The 26,474-nt window shown below is 42.5% G+C and overlaps 2 protein-coding genes across 4 annotated transcripts in view; both read left to right on the top strand.

The window, feature by feature from the left end:
* Positions 1–12,588: 12,588 nt before the first annotated feature.
* On the top strand, positions 12,589–14,419 carry LOC141018291 (heparan sulfate glucosamine 3-O-sulfotransferase 5). Its single transcript, XM_073493224.1, has 2 exons — positions 12,589–12,695; positions 13,489–14,419. Exons 1-2 carry the CDS (start codon positions 12,589–12,591, stop codon positions 14,417–14,419), a joined length of 1,038 nt encoding a protein of 345 aa, XP_073349325.1.
* A 4,322-nt stretch (positions 14,420–18,741) lies between these two features.
* Positions 18,742–26,474, top strand: part of LOC141017966 (histone deacetylase 2) — a 28,134-nt gene continuing 20,401 nt past the window's right edge. For all 3 annotated transcript variants that reach the window (XM_073492799.1, XM_073492798.1, XM_073492800.1), the window contains exons 1-4: positions 18,742–18,904; positions 20,202–20,314; positions 20,470–20,587; positions 21,959–22,033. In XM_073492799.1, the coding sequence (XP_073348900.1) occupies positions 18,850–18,904; positions 20,202–20,314; positions 20,470–20,587; positions 21,959–22,033 (361 nt within the window). In that variant the 5' untranslated portion in view covers positions 18,742–18,849. The remainder of the gene's footprint in view (positions 18,905–20,201; positions 20,315–20,469; positions 20,588–21,958; positions 22,034–26,474) is intronic.

The following is a 26,474-nucleotide window of genomic DNA, read 5'->3' on the forward strand; positions in this document are numbered from 1 at the left end:
CTTAGATGCAGTGGCGGTGCGATGTCAGAGACTCCTGATGTGGCTAATGCGGTTTAATGCCAAGGCAGAATATGCACCAGGTAAAACACTGGTCATAGCGGATGCTTTGTCGCGCAGCCCAATTAATGACAGTGACAACACCACAGAGACAATCATTGCCTGCCATGTTAATGCTGTCACTCACAGTTGGCCAATATCACAGCACAACCTGAATATGATTAGGTCTGCTACACAGAAGGATGAGCAATTGCAGAGTGTGCATCAAAGATGGATGGCCAGAATGAGTGAATAGCACCCCCTACAGTACAAAATACTATTATACCATGAAAGACTCATCAGTGTGTGAGGGCCTCATCACACTAGGATGTCGCATTGTAATTCCACAGTCAATGAGACAAGAAATATTGGAGCGCATACATGATGGACACCAAGGCCTGTCAAAATGCAGAGAACGCGCACAGGAAACTGTGTGGTGGCCTAAGATATCTGCCGATATTAAGCGTAGGGTGGAGACGTGCCACTTTTGCCAGGAAATCAAGCGCACGCAGCGCAAGGAGCCACTACAACCTACACCTCTTCCTGAGTGACCATGGCAAAGACAGCTACGAACATATGCAAGTATAAAGGCAAACATTACATTGTGATATCGGACTATTACTAACGTTAACTGTAAATCTTGCACTAAACCACCACAACAGAACAGGTTGTTAAGATGTTAAAAGCTACATTCGCAAGATTTGGTATCCTATGGAAGAATTATCCTATTTTTATTCAAGAGCGTAGATTTTCAGTTTGAGAGCATGATTTCATTCCTTTTCAGTGACACAGCTCCTTCTCGTGCTCAGATTTATTCTCCTCATGCTCACATTTTGTGCTCGCACTGAGATGTCTGCTGCTTTCTTTCAAAATGTGTGCTTGAACTGAAAAATCACATGCTTGTGCTCACATTTCTTCTTCTTGCACACAAAAATTTCCCTCGCATTCAAATATGTCCTGTGCTCACTCAGATCTAAAGTCTACGCGCTCAGATATAAAGTCCATGCGCTCAGATCTAAAGTCTACGTGCTCAAATCTCAAGTCTTCGCTCTCAAATCTAATGTGCACACACTCAGAACAAGCACGTCCTCTCAGGTTGAGGTGTCTGCTCAGACTCAAGGCTGTCCCTCCCTGCGCTTAAAATATTGTGTTTCACCAGCCAATAGGGAGACAGCTAGAGTGTGTACCAATCAAATGACGGATGCCGCCTTGGGTGCGTACCTTCGGCTTTTTTTTTAGCGCTCCGTAGGGCGGGTATATGGTCTGTTTGTAAAACTGCTTCTCTCAAAATACACCAATTTACCATATTAGCCAGCTATTTGAATCATCACCTATTTAAGATGCCAGCATATTTATGTATAATTAATCTTAAGTAATCCTAAAAAGAGTTATCGTAGTTTAGATTTTTTTTTATTTAACATTAGAGGATATATTTTATATAGTATAAATACTCACAATAGCATTGGAATATTATGATAGTTGAGTGGTTAAGTACACTACCAGCTATTGCATTTTAAACCATGGGACGCCGGTTCGCATCCTGGCCGCCGCACTCTTGCTTAATTAATAAATTACTGTTACAGTAATAGAATCCGTGTACCCAGCTGATTCTCTTATTGAAACATTTAACAAGAGATGATGGGTAAATAGGTTAGGCTACATGATTAAAAAGGTATAATGAAAAATATGCTATGATGGTAATGATTTGAGGATAACATTGGTGCGTGTAATGCAGTGTATTACCTTCACTTACTACTAATTAGTTAGCCCATTTATGCTGACACCCGGGGGTCAAAGCCAGGGGGCGCATTACATTAGGTTAGTGTTGGTTATGCTTTCACAAGAAGAAGGAGACTTTGAGCGGGACTCGGAGCGAGGTACTGAGTGGGAAACGGGATGGATCAGCACAGTCAAAGACCTCAAGTAAGTTTATTGCTGAATGTTGCTATGACACGCAGCAAGAGTGTGGTGGCCGGGATGCGAACTGGCGTCCCATTGTTTAAAATGCTATAGCTGGCAGCATACTTAACCACTCAACTATCACAACATTCCTCTGCTCTTATGAGTATTTATACTCATATAGGATATATAAGTAGGAATAGCTAATGGATGGATGCTGAGCAATGATAGACAGGCAATCATTTACCCTCAGAGAACGGCCTCGGATGGCCCAGAACCTTATTGCTGTGAGTGCACCATCGTGCTTACTAATTTTGTTGAGCAACTCTCTTGATTTGATGACCGAATAACCTTTGTAGTGCTAAGGGCAGTAAAAACAACACATCCTTATACCAAAACGATGGACGAAGGTCAGTTGCCAGTGACTCCCAAAATTACATTCTGTATATCACCATTGCCAAAACAACATGACCGTCGCAGTGTACCACTGGACATTCGTCGAACAGTCACAATTTGGTTAGGTTGAAGAACTCAAAGGAAAACATTATGGTTTGGGTTAAAATAACTGCATAACTTTTATTACTACGAATTTAAGTTATGTTATGAATGTCACTTACTACATTGGTAGGTTAAATTAACCTTAAGTCTTGGTTTCACACTGAACAGTCCACCCCGTCTTTCTCCCTATGCAGATTTTGTTGCTCATTATACTACTTCACCTGACTTCCTCCTTTGCTGCTAATTACTGCGGCCACTAGACAACACTGACTATCTAGAAATGTCAATATAGGTCATAATAAGCTCTCAGAGCTCAAAACCCTTTCAAATATGTCAGCTCTCCCTGCAGTTGTTAAACTGTATTTTTAGCTGAACATTTTTCTCTAAGCAGTGAGAAATGATTTTTCTGATCAGACTTTCCCCCCAAGACTGTTACTGACAGTGCACTTTAAACTTAAGCATCTCCAGGATAACTGGATTGTTACTACTTTTCTCTCCCCTTCTTTACATTTCATTCAAATTTGACATGAATGATATAAGTCACCAAAACAACAATTCGCTCACTCTCTCAGGCAGCTAAATCCAGTTGACATTAGCACCATTTCCTGTGGTGACTCCAAACATGATCTGAGGTCTTGGTCCTGGCAAACACTAGGGCCACTGGCTAACTGAGCCATGGGCTGTTGGCTAAGTAGCCAGCTGCCAAGGATAACTAGCAAAGCACAGCAGTTGTTGATTACTCTTTTTTGCAAATTAGACCTTTAGGCCCCTAAAACAGCGACTGTCCAAGTACATCTTATATTTAACTTGCATATTGAATCTGTATTCCGTAATGCATAGTTCTTATTGTGTCATTACACAGTAATAAATGATCATGCTATAATGTATGTAGCCATCAAATTCATTTTAAAGACCTTATTACAGAGTTTTTTATCCAACTCATGAGCATGTTAATTAGTTAGCCAGCTACAGCTGTCTGGCAGCAATAGTTGTCATTTCAGCCAGGAAAATTCACAGTTGTAAAATGAGCCATTGTAAGCTGCCATTATACATGCTATCATTTTTATTATAAACTGCTTACAGTATGTATCACAACTGGGTGATAACCCATCTAGGCTGGTCAGGATGGCGGCGCAGGAAGTCCTGGATGAGAGTGGGGTCCATAATGTTACTGGAGGAAACCCAGGACCTCTCCAGGCCACATGAAATGTAGAGTGCACTCTCAGGGGCCTGGGAAGCCTGAGCCGCACAGCCGCCGAGTTGACCACCTTGGAGATAGGGAAGGGACCCACAAAGCGAGGAGCCAACTTGCACTCGCAAGGGAAGGTCCTTGGAGGACAGCCACACCTTCTGCCCAGGCCTATAGGAAGGAGCCAGGGTCTGCCAGCGGTCAGCTGCCCTCTTGGTCCTGGCCGATCTTCTAAGCAGCACCTGACGAGCCCCATTCCAGATACAGTGGCACCGACGGTTGAGGGCCTGAGCTGAAGGGATGCTGACCTCTTTCTCCAGGACTGGGAACCATGGTGGTTGGTAACCGTAGGCACACTGGAAAGGGGAGAGACCAGAGGCAGAACAAGGCAGGGTGTTGTGGGCATACTCAAGTCAGATGAGGTGTTTACTCCACGTAGCTGGATTCTGGGAGACAAGGCAGCGTAGTCCGGTCTCCAGCTCGTGGTTAAGGCGCCTGGTCTGTCCGTTGGACTGGGGATGGTATGCAACGGTGAGGCTGACCGTAGTGCCAGGAGGGAGCAGAAGGTTTTCCAAAACCGTGAAGTAAACTGAAGCCCCCGATCTGACACCACATCCTTAGGGAAACCATGTAAACGAAAAAAATGAAGCAACATCACCCCCGCCGTTTCCTTGGCGGAGGGCAACTTGGGAAGAGGGACAAAGTGAACCATTTTGGAAAATCTATCCACCACCATTAGGATGGTCGTGTTACCTTCTGAGCAACCCGTGATGAAGTCCAGGGAGATGTCAGACCAGGGGCGATGGAGCACAGGAAGAGGACAAAGAAGCCCCGATGGAGGGCGACAAGACACTTTGTTCCTGGCACACAGAGGACAGGCGGCCACGTACTCGCCCACATCCATCACCATGGCAGGCCACCAGAACCGCTGTTTGATGACGAAGCAAGTTCTCTTTATACCAGGATGGCAGGACAGGAGGGAGGTGTGAGCCCAGTGGATCACCTGAGAATAGAGAGGGACAGGAACAAACAACTGGTTCGGGGGGCAACCATCCGGTATCTCAGAGTTAGAGTTTGCCTGTCTGACCCTCTCCTCAATCCCCCATGTGACTGCCCCAACCATGCATGAAGGTGGCAGGATGTAGCTAAGGGATCTAGAAGTAGAATCTGGGTCAAACAGGCGGGACAGAGCATCAGGCTTCACATTTTTAGAGCCAGGGCGGTAGGACAGGGAAAAGTCAAAGCGGTTAAAAAAAATGCCCACCTAGCTTGCCTGGAGTTGAGCCGCTGTGGTCAGTCCACACCATGAATGCGTGTTCCGCTCCTTCCAGCCAGTGGTGCCATTCCTCCCATGCCACATTAACTGCCAAGAGCTCCTTATTGCCCACATCATAGTTTTTTTCAGCCGGAGAGAGTTTCTTGGACAGGGGTGAAGCTTGTTATCTGCCTGCGACCACTGAGAGAGAACCTTCCCGATACCTAAGTCCGAAGCATCCACCTCCACCACGAACTGACGACTGGGGTCGGGTAGCATGAGGATGGGTGCCGAGGTGAAGCTCTCTCTCAGCTTCTGGAAGGCAAGATCAGCCTGGGGGGTCCACTGGAACTTGACATGGGGAGAGGTTAAGGCATGCAGAGGGGCAGCAATGGCATGAAATTTCGAATAAAGTGTCTGTAAAAGTTTGCAAACCCCAGGAAGCGTTGGACTAGCTTGCGGCTAGTGGGAGTAGGCCAATCTGCGACAGCACTGACCTTGGCAGGGTCCATCTGGATGCTGTCGACCAAAACCCAAAAATGAAACTGTGGGGAAATGGAACTTACATTTTTCTGCTTTTACGAAGAGCTGATGGTCGAGGAGGCACTGCAAAACCTGCCGCACATACTAGATGTGAGTCTGCTCATCAGAAGAGAAGATGAGAATATCATCCAAATACACAAACACAAACTAGTCCAGCATATCCCAGAGAACATCATTTACCAGAGCCTGGAACACAGCTGGAGCAGATCGATGCAGCAGTCGTATGACCGGTGGGGAGGCAAAGAAGTAGCTTGGGCTTTGTTGAATACCTCTTTCAGGTCCAGGTAACATAAAGGAACACCAGAGAGGTCCGGGAAGTCCATGTCTGACGAAGCTGGGGGAGGCGAGGAAGGAGGAGACATGGGAACAGCAGCAGGCTCAGGAAGCTCAGGAGTCATCGGACCCGGAACAGGCTCCGATGAGAAGCAGGCAGGCGAACAATCCCCGCTCCAACCCAAAATCTCTCCAGATGACCAGTTGATCTGAGGGTTGTGCTTGGAGAGCCAGGGAAGACCCAGCAGGAGAGGATGAGAAGGGGAGTTTAAAAGGTGAAAGCTCAGAGACTGTCCTTCAGCCATAATGAGCTGAATGGGCTGTGTGCGGTGAGTTACCTTACATAATAATCGTCCATCTAAGGCGCTAACCTCCAGAGGTGTGGGCAGGGGTAACAGGCTCAGTCCAAGTCTCTTAGCCAGTCGCCAGTCCATGAAGTTTTCATCAGCCCCGAAGTCCACCAGTACAGGATGGCAGAGCGTTTGGGAGGGAGACACCAGCTTAGCTTGAACCAGTTGGCGAGAGAGAACACCAGAGGAAAAGTTATGGCTCACCAGCGCCCTCTTTATCACGGGTGAGCTTGGTCTTTTACCGGGCATGAAGTGATGAAGTGTCCCAGCTGAGAGCAGTAGATGCAGCGGCCCTCTTGTAGCCGGCGCTGTCTTTCCTCAGGGTCGAGTCTCGTTCTTCCTAGCTGCATGGGCTCCTCCGGAACAGCAGGGGGTGCTAAAGAGCTGACCAACGGGAGGGAACAAGGAGGAGAACGCCACAAAGAAGCGATCGCCGCTGACTGCCCCTTCTGGACGGACGGAAAAACAGCTGATCTGGATCGTTCTCTCTCCTTTTGAAGAGACGTTTGTCTATCTTGATGGAGAGGGAGATTAATGAATCGAGGTCCTCAGGGAGCTCTAGTGGAGCCAACTGGTCTTTGAGAAGGTCTGCCAGATCATGGAGAAAAGCGTCGCACAGGGAGAAGGAATTCCAGCCACTGTCCTCCGAGTGCGGAATTCAATAGCGTAATCCACATTTGCCATTTGCCTTAACGGAGCCCCATGAGCTCTCTGGCCGCCTCCCGGCCGGGGGTATTTTCAGTCAAAAATCTTGGAGAATTGCAGACCGGAGAATTCCTCACCCTTTCCGCCATTGCCCAGGCCTCAGCTCTGCCGGAGGGGTGAGTGATGATGTACGGCACCTTGGCGCGGTCAGTCGGGAAAGAGGAAGCCTGCAACTCGAAATACAGCCCACACTGTACCAGGAAGGATAGGCAACTCCCGGAGTCCTCGGAAAACCACACCGGGCTGGAGAGGTGAGGAGCCAGAACTGATGCGAGAGCCGGAACGGGAATCGGAGCAGGCGGAGGAGCCAGAGCAACGGCACCCCGATTTCCCATCTGGACGGTCAGCAGCTGAAGTTGGTCACTCAGGAAGCAGAGCTGGTCACAGACGGAGGACTGGAAACCTTGGTGTTGGTTGGAAATCCCCTGGATCTCCTGGACGACTGAAGTAAGTCGCTCCTCATTGTTGTGGATCCGATTACCTTAAGCCTAGAGGCTGAGTCCATGTTTGGCCAGTTCATACTATCACGACTGGGTGACGACAAATGTATGGACTCAAAAGCACGACTTACACAGAGTTCAGATTTAAGTAAAAGTCTTTACTTAGCAAGGTTCAGTACACAGGTGATCAGTCAGAGAAGGCAAGCAAATATGGCAGGGATCAGGCAGAGACGGGGTTGAGGAAAACAGGCAGGAGTCAAAAACCCAAAAAACACTCAATCACTGGGAATAAGGCTGGAACGCTTAGCATGGAGACAAAAGACGAACTGGCAACGGACAGGGGAAACACAGGGACTATATATACACCAGAGGGAACAGGTAATAGGGAACAGGTGAATGTAATCAGGGCGGGGGAAGAAAATCACGGTGGAGGGAGAACCCACAAGGGCAGGGAGAGGGGATCTGAAACGAGAGGAAAGGTAAATACTACAAAATAAAACAGGCAGTGGAAACATAACTACTACTACTACTACACAAATATAACACAGAGCGAGACATGACAGTATGTATGGTGCCTGATTGGAAAATTTGAGTTAAGTTTTTCTAAAGGCTCTGATAAACCCAATTTAGCACATACAATAATAGTACAAAAGTGGCTGAAAGCCAAATGGATGCCTAATGTTATCCATAGTCTGTTGTTCAAGGTACTTAATCCCAATTTGAATGAATATAGTTCAATCAATCAATCAATCAATCAATCAAACTTTATTCCTATAGCACATTTCATACAAATCAATGTAACACAATGTGCTTTATACATAAGCGACAACATGATTACAGGACAAGTGCAGAAAGTCTGTGCAACTATACAAAGAACCAGTGCATGCAGCCTATACAAATCTTACAATATACAGAACAGACACATGCACGCACACACACACACACACACACACACACACACACACACACACACACACACACACAGAAACACACACACAGAAACTTAGTCATAAACTTTAGAAAAAAGTAAGGTTTTTAACCTGCTTTTAAAAATGTTCAGTGTAGGAGCGTCTCTCAGGTCCTCAGGCAGGGTGTTCCATTTACTTGGAGCATAGATACAGAAGGCAGCCTCCCCTGCTCCCCTGAGTTAGTACGGGGATGGTTAAAAGACCGCTGCCGGTGGACCTGAGAGTTATTGCTGGTTCATATCTGATGAGCATGTCTTTCATATACTGAGGTGCGAGGCCATTTAGAGCTTTATATACAAGTAGCAGAATCTTAAAATCAACTCTAGTTTTGACGGGGAGCCAATGTAGGGATCTAAGAACAGGTGTAATGTGTTCGAACTTTTTTGTTCCAGTGAGAATGCGTGCAGCCGCATTTTGAATGAACTGTAATCGCTGTACAGCTGATTTTGGGAGGCCAGTGAATAGACCATTACAGTAGTCTAGTCTACTTGTTATGAATGCATTAATTAATTTTTCAGAGTCTGCTTTTGACAGGAAGCCTCTTAATTTTGAAATATTTTTTAAATGATAAAAAGCTGATTTTGTGATGTGATTGATATGGCTCTTAAAGTTTAGATCACCGTCTATGATTACACCCAGATTTCTGGCTTCACTTTTGCTCTCCAGGGACAGAGAACTGAGATGAGCTGCAGTTCTCTGTCTCTGAGCCTTTGCACCAAAGATGAGTATTTCCGTTTTATCTTTGTTCGGTTGTAAAAAGTTCTGTGACATCCACAGATTGATGTCATCAATACACTGGGTTAGGGAGTGAATGGGATGTAGGTCATCCGGAGATATTGATAAGTACAGTTGTGAATCAGCTGCATAATTATGGTAATTTATGTTGTCTTTTTTTATAACGTGCGAGTGGGAGCATATAAAGATTAAATAATAATGGTCCAAGAATCGAGCCTTGGGGTACTCCACACATAACACCCACTTTGGCCGCGACAAAGTCTCCAATGGACACGAAGAATTGCCTGTCCTGTAAGTAAGTTCTGAACCAGTTTAGTTGTCATGTTTCAGTTTGTGTTTCTGTAACTTTCTGTTTTTGTGTGCTTTTCATTTCCTCCTTTTTTGTGACTTCCCACCCTTTTTGTCCACATGTGTCTTGTTTGTTAATAAGCCCTTGTGTGTATAAAGTCTTGTGCTCCCTGATGTCTTTGTTATTATCCAAAAGAAAAAATAGATGGTCCCATATATCCTAATTTGCGTGCTGGTGTCTGCTGGGTCATTCTTTTAGGTTTGGCAAAAATATTGAGGACCCAAATGCAGAAATACCCAGGAGGCAGGCAGGATTAAGAACAAAAAAATAGTTTTTAATGATAAACTGAAAAAATCCAACAACCAAAGAATCCAAAGAAATCAAGAAGTGCAAATACAAAAAACAAAGTAGCAAGTACAAGCCAGTCAAACGAACGAACATACCACACGGAGACACAGGGAGACACTGGAAGACATGGGAACGGGCTCAGGTGAAACAAACAGGACGAACAAGCAACACATGACACATGAGGGTAAAACTTCAAGATAAAACAGGAAATCACAGAAACACTAACTGAAACATGACAATAGTGTTATATTGTCAATGTCTCTTTCATTTATGGCATAAATAGGCTTTCCATTATGGGATAATGGTATATTCCCAAAAGCAGTGTAAGAGTAAAATTAGCCACCATAAGCAGTCACACCAGAACAATTAAGGCTGTAGCAGCAAGAAAAAAAAAGAACATTGACACAAATATAATCTAATTTTTGTCTCATGTTTTATAATGTGACAGTTCCTGTTTTTAAGATTTTCTTGAAACAAATGACTCACTCTGAAAGAAGTGAGAGATACAGGCTGTAATGAAAAACATTTCTTTTCTAAATGGGGCTCCACAAACTCAGGGCTGGCCTCTGGCTAACTGGCATTATTCTTCCGCTTTATCAGACTGATGAAATTGCAATTGCTCTGCTGGTCTCCCTTCAGAAGTCACCACGAGGCAATATGAGTGAAATGTTTTCTAGTCACACTGGGGTCAAAAGCTTTCTTTACTTGTTTATGAGATGCTCTAGTGGATCTGCTCTATTGGCAATGGTACAATGGTAATTTAAAGGCTGGATTAGAGTGCAGTTGGTCCTTTTGTCATAGTGCTACGACTTCTGTATGGATTCGTTATTCCATAATGTGATTTTCCCAGTCACACTGTAGTAAGATTGCAGATGCAGGAAAGGCCTGGCTATCGATCTCCAAAAAACTGCAACATTTCTTTAATTACAGTGAGACAAACATTTCTGTGCTCCATCTGTATGAGAGGATGTAGTGCCCTCTCTTGGATAAAGACATGAATTCTTTCATTTTCTTTGAAGGTCAAAGAAGGTTATTGTGGTTACCAGCAGAAGCAAGCAGCTACAGTATTTCAAATGAAAATCGCTGTAAACCTGTAAACTCACCATACAATAGCTGTCCAGCACTTGATGGCAGAGGAATAAAGTAAGTGACTGGCTGGAAAATATATGAGAGCATTCAGCAGCTAAAGTGCCTGCTAGCGAAGACCAAAAAGTGGTTAAAAGGAGGTTAAATATTGTGCTTGGTATACTTATTATAATTGTACTTCTTCTGTTGCTCTGTATCTGCTTAGTGTGTAATTGAGAAAGGGTTATGTCAGTGTTGTGTTAAAAGCATGCTGTAGTGCACCCAACTGAGCAAAAAACCTAATATTAACTAATGCAGGCCCTGGAATGGTCAATATTGTCTATTATTTTATATTATACTGATATCCTATTATACTTTATGGGTGTAATGGGTGCAACGGAGGAGAAATGCCGAGACACTGTTCTCATCTTATCCACAACTCTCTCTCCGTTGCTGCTGTAGCTGACCAGCCAGATTGCTTCCAGACAACTGATTTAAAGGATCCTTGTTGTGGTAACCTTGGTACGTGTTACCCATACTGTAATGGTTTGACACGATTAAACAAACCATTTCAGCCATTTTTTCTATTCTGTTTCCTCTCCCTGCACACTGAAGTCAGGGATGTAACGATACCCTAAACTCACGGTACGATATCATCACGATAAACAGTCCCACTTTACGATATTCATCACGATTTATATATATATAAAAAAACAACGGAAAGATGAACTAAACTATGTCCTTTAATAATAAATCTGATGTATACAGCATTTATTATTCGTATATAATTTGTTTTCACTTTTTACTTGAGGTACATCTTCTTTCCTTCCATAATAAAGTAAAAGTAGCAGGCCATGATTTAAGCATGTGCAAAAAGTAGCCATGAATTGTCTTTGGCAATGAATGATTGATCAATGTACAATTGCATAACAATACCGTAGCCAGTAGCAATCCCTCCCTCTCTCTAGTTGTATAGCAGGGCACCCAGGGCCGCGGGTCCCACCGATCTCCCTCTTCTTGTTGTCCAGCAGATTATGAGGGCACAAAAATCTCTGTCAGCCTAACTGTCACGTTATTATTTCCTAACTGTATCTTCAGTGGTTATCTGGTGTTCATGGCTTGACATTGTGTTTTTCTCGTGGTTGGTTTGTAAAAACTGCTGATGCAGAGGATTTGTGAGCCGTAGTTTCCCCACCGGTAAACACACCAATGTCTGGCTGTGTGTGTGCAGTGTCTCTGGGTTCTTAGGTGAGGTAGAAACACCTGGTGACGGAGCAAGAGCAAGAGCTATAGACACACTTTTGCAATGAAGAGCAGCTCCGGGGGATTAGTAGGGTCAGGGGAGAGATAGAAAAGTGCATTTACACTGATTCCCTTGTTAAATCCATGAGTGTAGATGTCATCACAGTCCCATGACGGTATCGCAACATGTTTTTATGTATTTATTGGTATATTGTTTCTTCCCTACTACATAACATAAGCATTAATTTGGGGTTGTGTTTCTGGCCACCAGACAAACATAGATTTAATATTCACTCTCCTTTTATTCAGTTTTGTCCCCACCAACTCTCTTTAATATTCTGCTATGTTAACTGGAAAGTTGCCAGCTTTGCTTGCTATTTAGTACGGGGCAGGTAGTGTGAAGTTGGTTCAACAGCTGCCTGCATCTACTTAAATCAAGGTTGATGAAAGTGCGAATACTTAACTCAACAAAAAAGCTGGGCCGTCACAGCACGCCTGTACATTAGAATAAATCTAATCCTTGATTTGGCAGAAATAAATAAATAAATAAATAAAATACATGATGGTTGTTGGGTGAGCATTACTCTAACAGCACTGCAGCACTTTTCAGGCATGTGTGAGTGTGGCTTAATCACTTGTAAGACTTGATTTAGTGTGTGTTAATAGAAATTAGGCTGTCTCTCTTCCCCTGGTGATTAGTGGTTTATGTGCTCTGCAGGCTGAAGACACAGTCCTGAAGATTGATGGAGGGCCATGCTATTCAAACAGCAGGCATTGCTGAGACAGAAGCTCTTCGTTCTGGGCAGCCTTGCTATCGGAAGTGTCCTCTATCTTGTGGCCAGGGTTGGGACCTTGGATAGGTAAGTCATCTCTGTCATAATACACACTTTTATTTACACTAACTTGGGTAATAATCTGGCAATGTTCTTCTTCTTATTGTTTTTTTTAATTTCTTAAATGCTAATGCTAAATAATACAGTTGCTGCTGCTCCTCTAATATCAGTGCAGACTGGCAGCAAAGAGCACAGGTTGCTAATTTTAGCCTATAAAGCACTGCAAGTGTCCAGGTAATGAGTCGGTGTTCTTATTTGTCTGATGACTTGATTGATTGTGTGAAGTTGTGGAGGAGCTGTGAGCATCCATACTTTTCTATCTCCATCAGATAAATGGTAAATGGCATTGTACCAGGATAGCCACAGCATCACAAGAGAAAACCCAGTTGTGTCTGTTTAAATAAACACCATCATCGACTCCTGTTGAAATATTAGGGTCCTGAAGGGTTTTTCCATTTCATAGGGAGATACATCAATCCATTCCTCTTGCCCCTCACTCACTTGAGGGGCAAGGGGGTACTTGAAAAAAAAAGCAATTGAATTTAGGCAATCAGTCTGCATTTTTGACTTGGCACGACATGGCATCCACGACAACAGTAAGACCTGTCGACATTGAATAGACAAGGCACAACAAGCAGAATCAACATCATTTACAAGGCAAACGTGTGTTTAGTTTTTTCTAAATATTTTGCTCCAAGAAGTTGCTAAATTCCAAAGGAACCTATGTATCAGTAGTGTAACCTACCAAAGAGTTCATTCGAATGATTATTGAGTAAGTTATAATAGTGTTTAGTTTTTTTTTGTTTTTTTTCTCTTTCAGGCTACAGCCAATTTGCCCCATTGAGAGCAGACTGCCCCAAGCTGAGCCAGAGCAGATCCCTCTCCGTACCCTGCAGTTTAAGCGTGGCCTGCTCCATGAACTACGTAAGGGCAATGCTACTAAAGAGCAAATCCGCCTGCACAACCTTGTCCAACAACTGCCTCAGGCCATCATCATTGGGGTGCGCAAAGGCGGCACCCGCGCCCTGCTGGAGATGCTCAACCTGCATCCAGCAGTGGTCAAGGCCTCGCAGGAGATCCACTTCTTTGACAATGACCAAAACTATGCCCGGGGCATCGACTGGTATAGAGAGAAAATGCCCTTCTCCTTCCCTCATCAGATTACCATCGAGAAGAGCCCTGCCTACTTCATCACAGAGGAGGTCCCTGAACGCATCTTCAAGATGAACTCCTCCATCAAGCTGCTGATCATTGTCCGCGAGCCCACCACCAGAGCTGTGTCAGACTACACACAAGTGCTGGAGGGCAAGGAGCGCAAAAACAAGACCTACCACAAGTTTGAGAAGTTGGCCATTGACTCCAACACCTGTGAGGTGAACACAAAGTACAAAGCAGTGCGGACCAGCATCTACACCAAACATTTGGAGCGCTGGCTGAAGTATTTTCCCGTGGAGCAGTTCCACATCGTGGATGGGGACCGCCTTATCACGGACCCACTGCCGGAGCTGCAACTAGTCGAGCGCTTCCTCAACCTCCCCTCAAGGATCACCCAGTATAACCTGTACTTCAATGCCACCAGGGGATTTTACTGTCTGCGATTTAACATTGTCTTCAATAAGTGCCTGGCAGGCAGCAAGGGCCGCATCCATCCAGAGGTGGACCCATCAGTGGTGACTAAACTGCAGAAGTTCTTTCACCCCTTCAATCAGAAGTTTTACCAGATCACTGGTAGGACATTCAGCTGGCCATGATGAGCTTTGGACTCCTTCAATGAGATTCCTTGGCTTGGTTTTTCTTTTTTCAAATGCCAAGCTACAAGATCTCAAAAGATATTAATAGCACTTTGACTGAATTTAATACAAGAATGACAGTGTTACCAAATATAAAAGGAACTCGATGTAAGTTTGTTTTTACGTCTGTGAATAATAAAATAAAATAGTGTGATGGTTTGACTAAAAGATTCCGTTCAAAGCACTTGATCTTGAAAAAAATTAATTCACCCGCTGTTATTGTTCCCCATAAAGAGAAAAAAACCCAGTACTGAACTGTGTGATTAACTGAAGAGATCATTTTTGTTGCTCTGTAAAAGACTATCAAACACTGGCATTCATGCTGTTAAGATTAGCTTCAAGTGTGATGCTTTTTTCATTAAAACATTTTTTAGAAGATGATAAAATGACATTTGATCAACAACAAAATCGTTCAATTGTCCCATCATGTTGTTTATTTGACCAAAACTTCATGTGCAATCAAGATTTATACTTGTATTAGTTGTCTTCTGTTGTCAGTTCATATCGTTTTTCATCACAATTTATTTTTAATTCATGCTGTGAGTAATCCATTTGTAGTTGACTTCTTTTAATTCTCAACACAGTACCCAGTCTAAAGATCAGAACAGGCTCAGCAGAGTACGATCGATTGTTTCAGGCTTGACTCAAACCATTTTCAAACCTTCAAAGCATTTATAACTCAAGCTTGTGTTTTTAATGTAAGTACAGTATGTTGTTTCCTCCCCTCTTTCATTGGTTTGCAAAACAGCTGGCAGAAAAGCCATAGTGAAAAAAATGTTGTTCTCTGATGATTCTTGTCAAACCAACTGTTCATTCTATGATGATTAGCAAAATGTGTCTGTTTCTGTGCAAATATTCATTCTGTATCATGTGTTGTCAAAAAAGTTGAAATTAAAAGAACATGTAAACCTTTGTCTCCTGATTTATTGTTTACTTTTATTGCCATTAAAAGGAATTGTTCAGCATTTTGGGAAATACATAAGAAGACTGATACCAATTTGGAATGTGGCATTGATTACCCTAGCTTAGTATAACTGGAAAAAAACAATAGGAAACAGCTACCCCTGACTTTGTCCAAATTTCAAAAATACACCTACCAACACCTCTTAAGCGCAGTATTTAAAATGTTGCATGTTTGTTTATTCCAACAAAAACAGAAATGTAAAAATGACAATTTGTGGTTTCAGAGTCAATGTGTCAAACACAAGGCCCGATTCACACAATATGCCATGTAACGGAATATGCCAAGGAAGGAAAGGAAACCAGTACCGCAGCACTTTGACACCAAACACAGAACCACCTATGTTAACTTAGCTACTAAGAAAAGCAACATAAAGGTCAAAGGATAAAAAGGCAGACTGTGTTCTCAACACAATAACTTCACAAATGATACAAAAAAGGGTGCAGGGTGTTTATGTTTTTATCAATGTATTGAAGATCACTAAGAACCATTGTGTTTTCATTACCTAACAATTACTGTTTAATTTCTACAAAAGGAGGGCCTCTTCCATGGGGTCTGCCATGTTTCTACAGTAGCCCAGCATGGGCAAGCTAAACACTGGCTCTAGAGAGAACCTTTCACATTTTTTTCACATTTTTAGAGGCCACCATAGGGGAGGGTGAGACAAGGGCTATTTTGTTGGTTTCAATCTGCAACCTTGCCACTAGATGCCACTGAATCCTACACTCTGGATATTTAGACAGGAGAGTGGTATCGTCTTTCTCATCTAACCCTCATATAGAAAGTAAAGAAGCCTATTTTCACCTGGGCCAAATGTTCTGTCATCTCTAATCTGCAGCCACACAGTAACTGATGGGTATTTTAGGCAACAAGACAAATAATAAATATTGCCCAGAGACTGGGAGGAACTGGGTGTCAGAAGGGAGCTAAGGGCATTCCTTTACTCTAATGCAGGGCTGCCCAAAGTAAGTCCCACAGGCCAAAGTTGGTCCACCTTAAGGTTTTATTTAGCCAACTAGATGTTTCTAGTAAAATAATAAAAAAAAGAAGATCATATCCATTATCTGAAACTGCTTATCCTTTTCCGGGTTATGGAGGGGCTGGAGCCGATCCCAGCTGACATTGGGCGATGGCGGGGTTCACCCTGGATAAATTGCCAGTTTATCACAGGGCTGACATATAGGGCAAACAACCATTCATGCTCACATTCACACTTAAGGATGATTTAGAGAAACAGATTAACCTAATTTGTTTGCATGTCTTTGGATTGTGGGAGGAAGCTGGATTACCCAGCAATAATATACATTGTTGTGAATGCCGTTTTACTTTTTGTTAGGTAGAAATGTCCTCTAAATATGTAGGATCCCTCATTATTTTATTTTTTTTATAATATGAGCAGGAAAGGGGACTTGGGATGTTATCAAAGCCCTAAGAGGCAAGTGAAAAGAAATTTAAGAAATATTAAAATATTAACCTGGCAAAACATTTATTCTGACATATTTCTTAAGTCGTAAACACAGGAGTGAAAACAATTGAGATCAGATTTAGAAAGAGGATCACCAGGATTTTTTTTCTCACTTGCCTCCCAATTACCATTTTACATCTTAACACAGTAAGTGTTTGCTTTTGGCCTGTGGTCCTTTATAAGTTTCAGCTTTGCCCCTCCAAGGGAAAAGGTTTGGGCACCCCTGCCCTAATGCTTCCTAGATGCTGAATCTGGCCCTGCCCCAGATCCATGAGTTTAACTGCTCCTGCTTTGGAAGCTTTGCATTGAAGTGGACCCTGACCTCTGTCTTCCCAGAATTCCTCTTAAGGAATCAAGTGGCAATGAAAAAAACAAAAACAAACTTGCACTTAAAGTAAGTCATATTACCAATCGTTGCCTACTCTAGTGATAGGCCCTATCTCACAAGGATACATCATCACGGTAACTGACCCACTGATGGACCCTCTCCAGTTTGCGTACCGTGCAGGCAGAGGGGTTGATGATGCCAAACCACTCATCATGGACACGGTACACAAACACCTGGAACACCCCAACACCACAGCCAGACTCCTGTTTGCAGACTTCTCCTCTGCATTCAACACCTTACAGCCACACATCCTAGCAGAGAAACTCTCACCTGCTTCCACCTGGGCGACCAGCTGATCCTATGGATTACAGTCTTCCTGACCAACAGATCACAGAGGGTGCTGGTCAATAACACCTTCTCCGACGTCTCGGTCACCTCTACAGGCTCCCCTCAGGGTTGTGTCCTCTCACCTCTGCTCTTCATCCTTGACGCCGATGAATGTAGGTCCACCCATCCAGGCTGTCATCTGGTAAAGTACACGGATGACACAGTTCTGCTGTCGCTGCTCTCACGCCCCTCACATCACCACAGCTCAGCGCTTCATGAGTTTGTGGAGTGGTGTGATAAATTGGCCCTGGAGTTAAACACGGAGAAGACCAAAGAGATGGTGGTGACCTTTTCCAGCAAGCAGAGGGAGCTGGCTGCAACGGCCGTCAGCACAATCCACGGGAGGAATGCAGAGCTTGTGGAGGAGTACAAATACCTGGGCACAATTTTTGACAGTACGTTTAAATTTGTCTCCAACACTGAGGAGATCCTCGGGAGATGCCAGCAGTGGCAGTATCTCCTGAGGAAGCTCAACACTTTTGGGACCCCTCCCACGCTCTGTTCCCAGCCTTTGAGTAGCTCCCCTCAGGACGCCGGCTCCGCTGCCCGGGCTGCAGGACACAGTTTGTGTCTGTGTAACTAATGTGCTGACTTGTGTACTTAACCTGCTGACTGTGTACTGAATGTGCTGACTTGTTTGTGTCTGTGTACAACTACTCCACGTGCCTTTAATTTGCCCCCTGGGAACAAATAAAGTTTTTTGAATTGAATTGAATTGAATATGATTTAAGCATACTTGCCATAGTGTTTGACAGTATCACTTGAGGATTATGCGTAGACCAAAATGTAACAATGATGATGCTGACATCTAGTGTTGTGTCAAAGCAGTATTTAAAGTACTTTGGATTCCTGCCTTCCCTTTACTGGATCCCTCTGGAAAGTACTATTAATCACTTTCTACATAAACCATGAGTAAGCATATTTTTATGCTTTGTTTCTACTTATTCTGGCCAGGTTATCCATCAGCCCCTCCTGTCTTCCTTTCCTCGGCTCCCTTCTTCGTACATTTTAATATCCGCAGCACAGTATAAACTTAATTGCCTTAATTTTGTTGCAGCAGTATAATGTCTGTCATTTTCTCTGCTGTCTGGTCTGGGGCCCGGGGGTTATTTTGTGACTGGTCACCCCTCCCCTGTGCAGTTGCGCCTCCCACTGCTCCGCTCCATCGTGTGTTCTTCTATGTTGATGCCGTCCATCCTAATCGCCTTCTGCAAAAGCGATTCAACTCAACTTGTTGAAGTGCTCCAAGCATGGCTTATACGACTGCGGGTGGGACAAAGAAGAAAGTCTGCTACTACTATGACGGTATGGGACATCCTGAGTGTCTGAATGAGGAGCCCAAATTAGGGCATCTGGCAGGCTAACGCTAGCCGTTAGCTGTCTGGTTAGCTGGTGCTGCCGGTGATACTGTGTTTTAATACAAACTAGCTAACCAGCAAGCTTGCTGCTAACGTTAATGCCTTCGAGGTGCTAACTAGTGTCATCCTGCGTTTTAGCTAGTTAAAAAACATGTAGTCCATCTTATATGCACCTTAGCAAGCAAGCGAGAAAATACACATTTTCTTCTAAAGAGAATGAAGAATTAATGTGGGTGATGTTTTAATTAGCAAGACGTGAATGTGTTTAACACTGTAGTCTGAGCACTCATTGTTTGAGCCATAATTGCAGCCGCGGGCCAGGGTTTTGCAGCATGTTGTACTTATCGACGCAGAAGAATAGATCAGAATGATGACAAACTTTAGGCTCAGAGTCAAAGTTACAAGTCTGAAGCCACAAAGCGAAATATTCAACTCTTTGAGGCTCAGTGTGCTCAGGCCTAACTGATGCGTAATGATACTCAGTGGACTGAGTGTATCCGCCTCCTTGGGTCCAGGTGAGCAGCCCTGACCCACAGTGTACCCATGCCCTCCCGGAGGAGATTCACTTATATTAAACTCAGCAGTTCAGGTCAGTGAGGACATAATTAATCAGTATCTGGTGAGCTGATTTCCTATTACGACAATGAAGCAGTGCCATGATATGAAAATGTTATCTGTCGATTGTCCTGCCAAAATAATTTAGATTAATTATCAGAATAAGCTTTAAAATTTTAAAATGGCACTTTAAAATACAACATTCACTTACATGACCTTACATTTTGTTGAGTTATTTTTATTGCAACACAGATAGGACATTTTTTTTAAAGAGCATCCTTTTCAGTAAAAAACAATCAAAACATTTTAAATATTCTAAATCATAAGGCTCCCCTGCATAAGTAAAGGACAAATGAATGGTGGGCACCTCATCTCCCTGTACTTCTGAAAGTCCCCATGAAATGAAGTGTTTTTTTCCCCCACATATGGCTTGCTCCATATCTCACCTATACACCAGTATCAGGCCCAGCAGTTGCAAAAAAGCTTTTTTTGTAGGCATTTTTAATGGTATTTTAGAGTTTGTAACTTCCTGGAATCACATTTAAGATGTTGATGACTCATCCTGCACTGACTGTGGTATTAGATTTTTATCTGTATCAGTCAGCCCTCCTCATTAGACAGAATATGACATCATACACATACAATTGCTGGTCGATATGGTCTTAAACTGCTTATGTTTTCCTTTGTAGGTGACATAGGAAATTATTACTATGGACAAGGGCACCCCATGAAACCACATCGTATCCGGATGACTCACAACCTGCTTCTCAATTATGGGCTGTACAGGAAAATGGAGATCTACGTATGTTTCAAACCACTGAAGTGTTAAATAACATCCTTTATCATATGCTGAACTATTATAACACAATGTGAGACATTTATAAAACATATAGGGTTCTGTAGTTTTCCTCTTTCCTTCCCTAGTTTTCATCCAGCAGCTTTTGTTCTGTCTTTAAGAGACCACACAAAGCCACAGCGGAGGAGATGACCAGATATCACAGTGATGACTACATCAAGTTCCTCCGGTCCATACGACCAGACAACATGTCAGAGTTCAGCAAGCAGATGCAGCGCTGTAAGTAGTGTGCAGGCTCCTTGTACAGTGTTCTCCTGAGGCTGTGAGTAACAGTCATTTACAGCATCAGTTCATTTGTTGATTATTTGTTAGTCAATTAATTGTGCTTGAATTGCCTAAATGTACTCAGTTTATATGGAGAAAGTTAACAAAGATAAACAGAGAAATGCAGCAAATCCTTACATTGAGAAGCTTGAGGTAGTGAACCTTGTCATTTTTGCCTGAAAAGGGATTTTAATTTTTATTGGATTATCAAAGTCATATCACATGTTTGCTTTGTGGTGGATAGATGGATAGGTAGATAGATAGGTAACTTTATTAATCCAGGAGGGGATTAATAAATAATAGTCAGAATGAGTCAGACCAGTCTGACCAGCACAGTGCAATGTCACAGGGGGAAAAGCCTGAGTTTAATCAAGTTGGGGAAAAAAGGATTAGTGACTCAAACAGTCATATTGTTGACAGGATATGTGAGTGCAATCTTGCATGCAGGGGAAAGAAAGAAGTGCTGCTGGTCAGTCATCAGACTGAAGATGATCACTAGCTGGATACATGTGTTACCCAGTATAGTGACCACAGCCTGCCTCTCATCTCCTCCTCAAACACATCCGGAGGCTAAATCCACCATGTCACCAGCTGAACAAATCACAAATGAGGACACTTGAAATAAGGATAACAATTGCTAACCATTAATCGGTTAACCATGGAAAGTATATTTGACATGCTACGCATGTTAATCTATAGGTTGATTTGTATATAGACACACTAACAGCTTTTATAGCTGGCAGTCTGAGGATAAAAATGGAGTGCGGTCCTCAAAGCTCTTCATGTTTTGCCAGTCAGTGTGGTAGAAGGGCGGTTGATTCAAAGAACTAGTTTGATTCCTCGAGCTGGAGTATATTATGCCATTGAGAGCTACTGTGATTAAACACATGGAAAAGCACTTTGAGAAGAAGGATGAGCTGAAACTCAAGTTAGCCAAGGCAGACCAGCTAGCCCTGAACACCAACTACTTCATCAATGCTGAATGGAAGATGTAGTCCAGTGTGCTCCTCACCCAGAGCCTGTCCGTCCAGCACACATCAGACAACCTCCTCAAGAGACTAACTAGTGTATTGGAGGCCTCTATATCTTTTTCCACTGCATTTTGCATTTTTTCTTACAAATTAACTTATTAGTTACTGGTAAACAGGTGTTAAGGCCAAAATCAACCAAAACTGACCCTAACTTGAAGGTTGTGGAAACCCAGTTTCAGTTTAAAAAGTCACAGCAAAGAGAACCTTGTTTGTAAGTCAACAGTCACAAGAAACTACTGTTTTAAATCTGCTGATGTGCTCGCTTCCGTAATTAATCATTGTTTTAATCTTTTAGTCAACGTTGGAGAGGACTGTCCCGTGTTCGATGGATTGTTTGAGTTCTGCCAACTGTCTGCTGGTGGCTCTGCTGGTAAGTTAGAAGAAAACAGATGTATAGAAAATTGATAGACTTCATTATCTGGAAATGATATAACTCAATGTTAAGTACACACACAGATAACATTTCTACACCAAAGCTTAAAGAGACTGATGTATGTCCCTTCAACTCTTTGGTCCGTGCAAGATATCTGTGCAAATATTTAATTAATTTTAATTTAGTTTATTTGATAGGGACAATGCAGGTTAACATAGTAACACTTCCACTCGTTACAAACAAGTCAATGTGACTGATGTTCTGCATACAGAGATTATAGCTAATGCTAGTTTCCAACTCCCGTCCCTAGTTAGGCTTTTAGTAAAAGAAAGAAGGTAATTAAGAAGGTATTTAGGTACAATATTTCAAAGAGAATGAAATGATTGATTATGTTTGTGAAGGTAAGAAGCTTTGCAATAAAGTATTTAAAAAAAAGAAGGTATTTATTAGCTTCCTGTTCACGATTAGCCAGTGATGCATGCTGTCCAAGAGGCACAGTATATCCTTGACAGGTGATCAGACCATTACAACATAAATAAAAACACAGCCTTCACCACAAGCACTTTAAAGTCACCAGTTCACCTTTCCTGCATGTGTTTGGACTGTGGGTGAAATCCATTATACATATCATTGTGCACAGGGAAGATGTCAAAGCCACAACCATATTACATACACACTGGCATTTTTAACAAAGAAAGCACACCATAATACAGATCGGTAAACCAAATTTTTACTACTAGAGTCCTATCATTTTTGATATATAATGGATTTTTTAATCAAATATGTCACATTTTACAGTGGCTCATAACAGGGTCATCATTTATAGAATTCACACTGCTCGGAACAGGGACAGTGATTTAGTGACAAAGTGGAGAAAAGCAGAATGTATTCATACTGTCTGTGTGTCTGGAGCTCTGTTGCTATCGCAACCAGAATTTCATTACCATGCTTTTCAAGTCTGACTTTATTATGTTAGTAGTTTTCTTAAAATGTATAGAGAAATTAATTTATAATTGGTTCTGACAGTAAAGCACCTAAAGTCTCATTTTCAAATCTAAAATATTTCTTTCTTACATTAAATATTCATAACTAAATAAACACCAGGTCAAAGTTAAAGTTTCTGCTTCATCAAAATGATTTTTTTCGGTTTGATTGGCAGCCATCAGCAAACTACCTGACAACTTTCATCAGATTGTGATTGAGATGATCATGATTGGTGCTTGGAAGAACATTTATCAACCAACTCCTGCTAACTTCAAACTAGTGAGAAGAGCACAGGTAAAGCACAGAAAGCCTGGTTAAGAAAAGGTTTTACAGGACCTGGCTTGATGGAATGACATGTCCTCTTGTAAAAGGAAGTCAGAGACAATACAGAACAAACTTGAACCCAATGAAAAAAAAGCCTCAATAGGTATCACACCTACCTTGAAGTTAACACATGAAATAAAACCACTCAATGTAATATTACATACTGGGAAAAGTATGAAAATCTACAGTCAAAATATGTTAAAAAAGTGTTTTTTTCAGCTCTGAAGATTTGTGGTGCTCAATTTTTTTTTACTTCTAATTAGAACTATATTACTACACAGAATCTAAATTTGGCTGCAACAAAATTAAAAAACTAGTGGAGATAATTTTTTGAAAACAAACAATTCCTTGAAAATAAAAATGATTTATTGTTATTATTTTGATTAATGTAAGCATTAAGCAACAATTATTTTAAATGAATATATGTTGCCAAGTTTCCTTAGGGTCTCTTGGATGTTCATTGCAAATTTCAACCCAATCTAGTGAAAAATAATCACTTGGTGAGGCTTAGAATACTCGTACAAAGAATTAAAAAAAGTATTCAATTTAGCTCTGAAGGCCAAACTTCAAAAATCCATAACTAAAAAAGTATTTGGAGTACAGCTTTAGGACTTTACAAGGTCCCATGAATTAAATAGAAATTAAAGGAAAAGTTCTGAATTCTTGGTGAATTGGCATGGAATGACCCTATACTGAACTACCCACCAGTTTTAGTGTTCAGAAGAATTCAGCTGGAAACACAACGAGCTGTGCTTGGATACCGCAGGGCACAATGATTTCAATCTGACATAATCCAAGATGGCAGACTAAGCAGCGACATACATACTAAGCAGCGATGTGCAGAAGTTCACTTTTGAATCTAAACCCTGAAACTTCTCATCCTACCTTCTCTTGTCGGATTGTTATTTACTGAGGACAAACGCTGACCTTCCTCTTGTTCATTTAATGTCACTTTTGAATGATGACACAGACTTTTAGCAGAGTACAAGTAGCGGCTAACTTCCGGGTTAGCGCTCCGTTAGGTCGAACCATCTCCTCTTGTTTTTTGTTTTTTTTAGTTTAATCCCCCCCCCCCAAACTGTTTTGGGAGTAGCAAACAAACATCTTTCAGACTTGTGCCAGGACAGGTCCTGCAACTCGACAGCTTTGAATTTGATTGGTTGTGGATTTCCACTTGAGAGACTGATCGCTTAACCCAAACACCGGCTACTGCCGCTGCTAGCTGGCCTAGCCTAGCCTTGTTTGTAGCCTGTAGCCATGGGTGTGTGTGAGAACTGAGGATATCCTTTGCTTACTAGAGGATCTGAAGATGAAGGATGAGCTCTTCATACGCCTCTTCTCAATCACCACTGCCCAGGCAAAGCACATCTTGTACATTTCGTACACATTGTCAGCCCTGGCCCCACCGAACTGCAACACAACTGAGCCCTTGAACGGGTCCATTCTTGCCGTGGGTGAGTTAGCTCCTGCTGATATCCCATCAACTGTGAATGAGCCCTGGCTGAACCTCGATGCAAAGCCCAAGACACCATGGTCTGGCATGTGCAGATCAACAAGTGCTGCACCTCCTGCCATCCAGGTGCGCTTGTGAAGGACATCAACACCTCCGCCCTGCAGCTGCTACGTCATCACCAGTCCGTCTTGACTGTTGTGTTTCATGTGGGCTAAAGAGGACTTTGTATGCCTCATAGACGGCGTTCTGAACAACAGACAGTGCATCATCCCTGACCCTCTGGCCTCTCTGTTTTGGCGATGTGAAGTTCAGTCGATTAAGACAGCTACACATGTGGCTAAAGGGCTACTGCTGCGACAGGGGCATCCCCTACATGGACAACTTCACCACCTTCCACAACAGGATCGTTGCATCCAAATCACACAGGATTTCATCTTTTTTCCATGAACATTGAACTTACGCTATGCTCCGCCAAGGCATTCAGTGCATGAAGGTATGACAGCCAGAATGCTCCCTCTTTCACTATCAGTATCTGCTCCTGCATGTAATATTCCTGTTTTGATCTCAAATGGTCACCCAATATCACATATCTAATTCCTGTACAAATTATAGAGCTAAAAATTTAATTATTGTACAACCTCCAATCCATTGCTCTAAGTTGCATTCTGCCAGTAAGCCCTATGGTGACTCAGAGCAAAAAAATGTCAACTCACATGCTTTTAAATGCAGAAAGGGCATAAGTTTGATACATTTAAATATCAGAAGTCTGTGTAATCAATCGAAATTAGATGATTTCTCTGCTTAACTATAACCTGTACAGAATAGACAGAGTTGGAAGAGGGGGCAGTGTGGCTGTTTATGTGAAATCAGGTTTTTCTGTCACTGTTTTTAATACATCATCATTATACCTCAGTCCTTTGAATTTTTTTGCTCTGAAAATTAACTCATCTTGTAATATTGCAATCATCGTTGTGGGTGTGTACAGACCACCCTCAGCTATCTCCAGTGCATCTGATAGTTTAGCAGACTTACTTGCTCAGTACTATAACTCAGAAATGCTGGTTCTAGGTGATTTTAACCTAAACTGGTTAACAAATTATTCAAACCGTCTAAAAGAGATATGACAATTTCAATCTGGCACAGCTGATCGATGAGCCACCCAGACCTAATCTGAAGGATCCCTCAAAGTCAACATTGATAGATCTGATGATTTTATCTATAGACATGCCTCTGTCTCCACTCTTACTCCACTAGACTCGGTTTACCTCTCCGCCCTCAGATTCATTACTGGTGACTGTTATTCCACTCATCATTGTTTTCTGTTTATTTTTAAAGCCTTGAGGGGCAACATGCCACCATATATCAGCTCTTGATTAAACTGGTCACAGAGTCACTATTCAACACGCTCTAGTGATTGTATGATGCTCCAAGTTCCCCAGGTAAACGCTAAATTTGGGAAAACTGCTTTCAGTTTCAGTGCTCCATACACTTGACACAATTTACAATGTACGTTAAAACTTGATACAGTTATACTTATAGGTCAGTTTAAAAATTTAATATCAAACTACTCATTTGAATGTAACTGTTTAAACTATGTGCTGTCCTGTATGGTTGTCTGCCATGTATCTTTTATGCACCTCAGTTTTATTTGTGTTTTGTCATGTTCGTTTGCTGCAG

The sequence above is a fragment of the Pagrus major genome, chromosome 22 (assembly GCF_040436345.1).
Source record: "Pagrus major chromosome 22, Pma_NU_1.0".
In the NCBI taxonomy this organism is placed as follows: domain Eukaryota; kingdom Metazoa; phylum Chordata; class Actinopteri; order Spariformes; family Sparidae; genus Pagrus; species Pagrus major.

Excerpts from the sequence above, each read along its gene's own strand:
- LOC141018291 (XM_073493224.1), top strand. The coding sequence starts at position 12,589 with ATGCTATTCAAACAGCAGGCATTGCTGAGACAGAAGCTCTTCGTTCTG. Across the intron at positions 12,696-13,488 it reads AGGGTTGGGACCTTGGATAG|GCTACAGCCAATTTGCCCCA; the intron begins GTAAGTCATCTC and ends TTTCTCTTTCAG.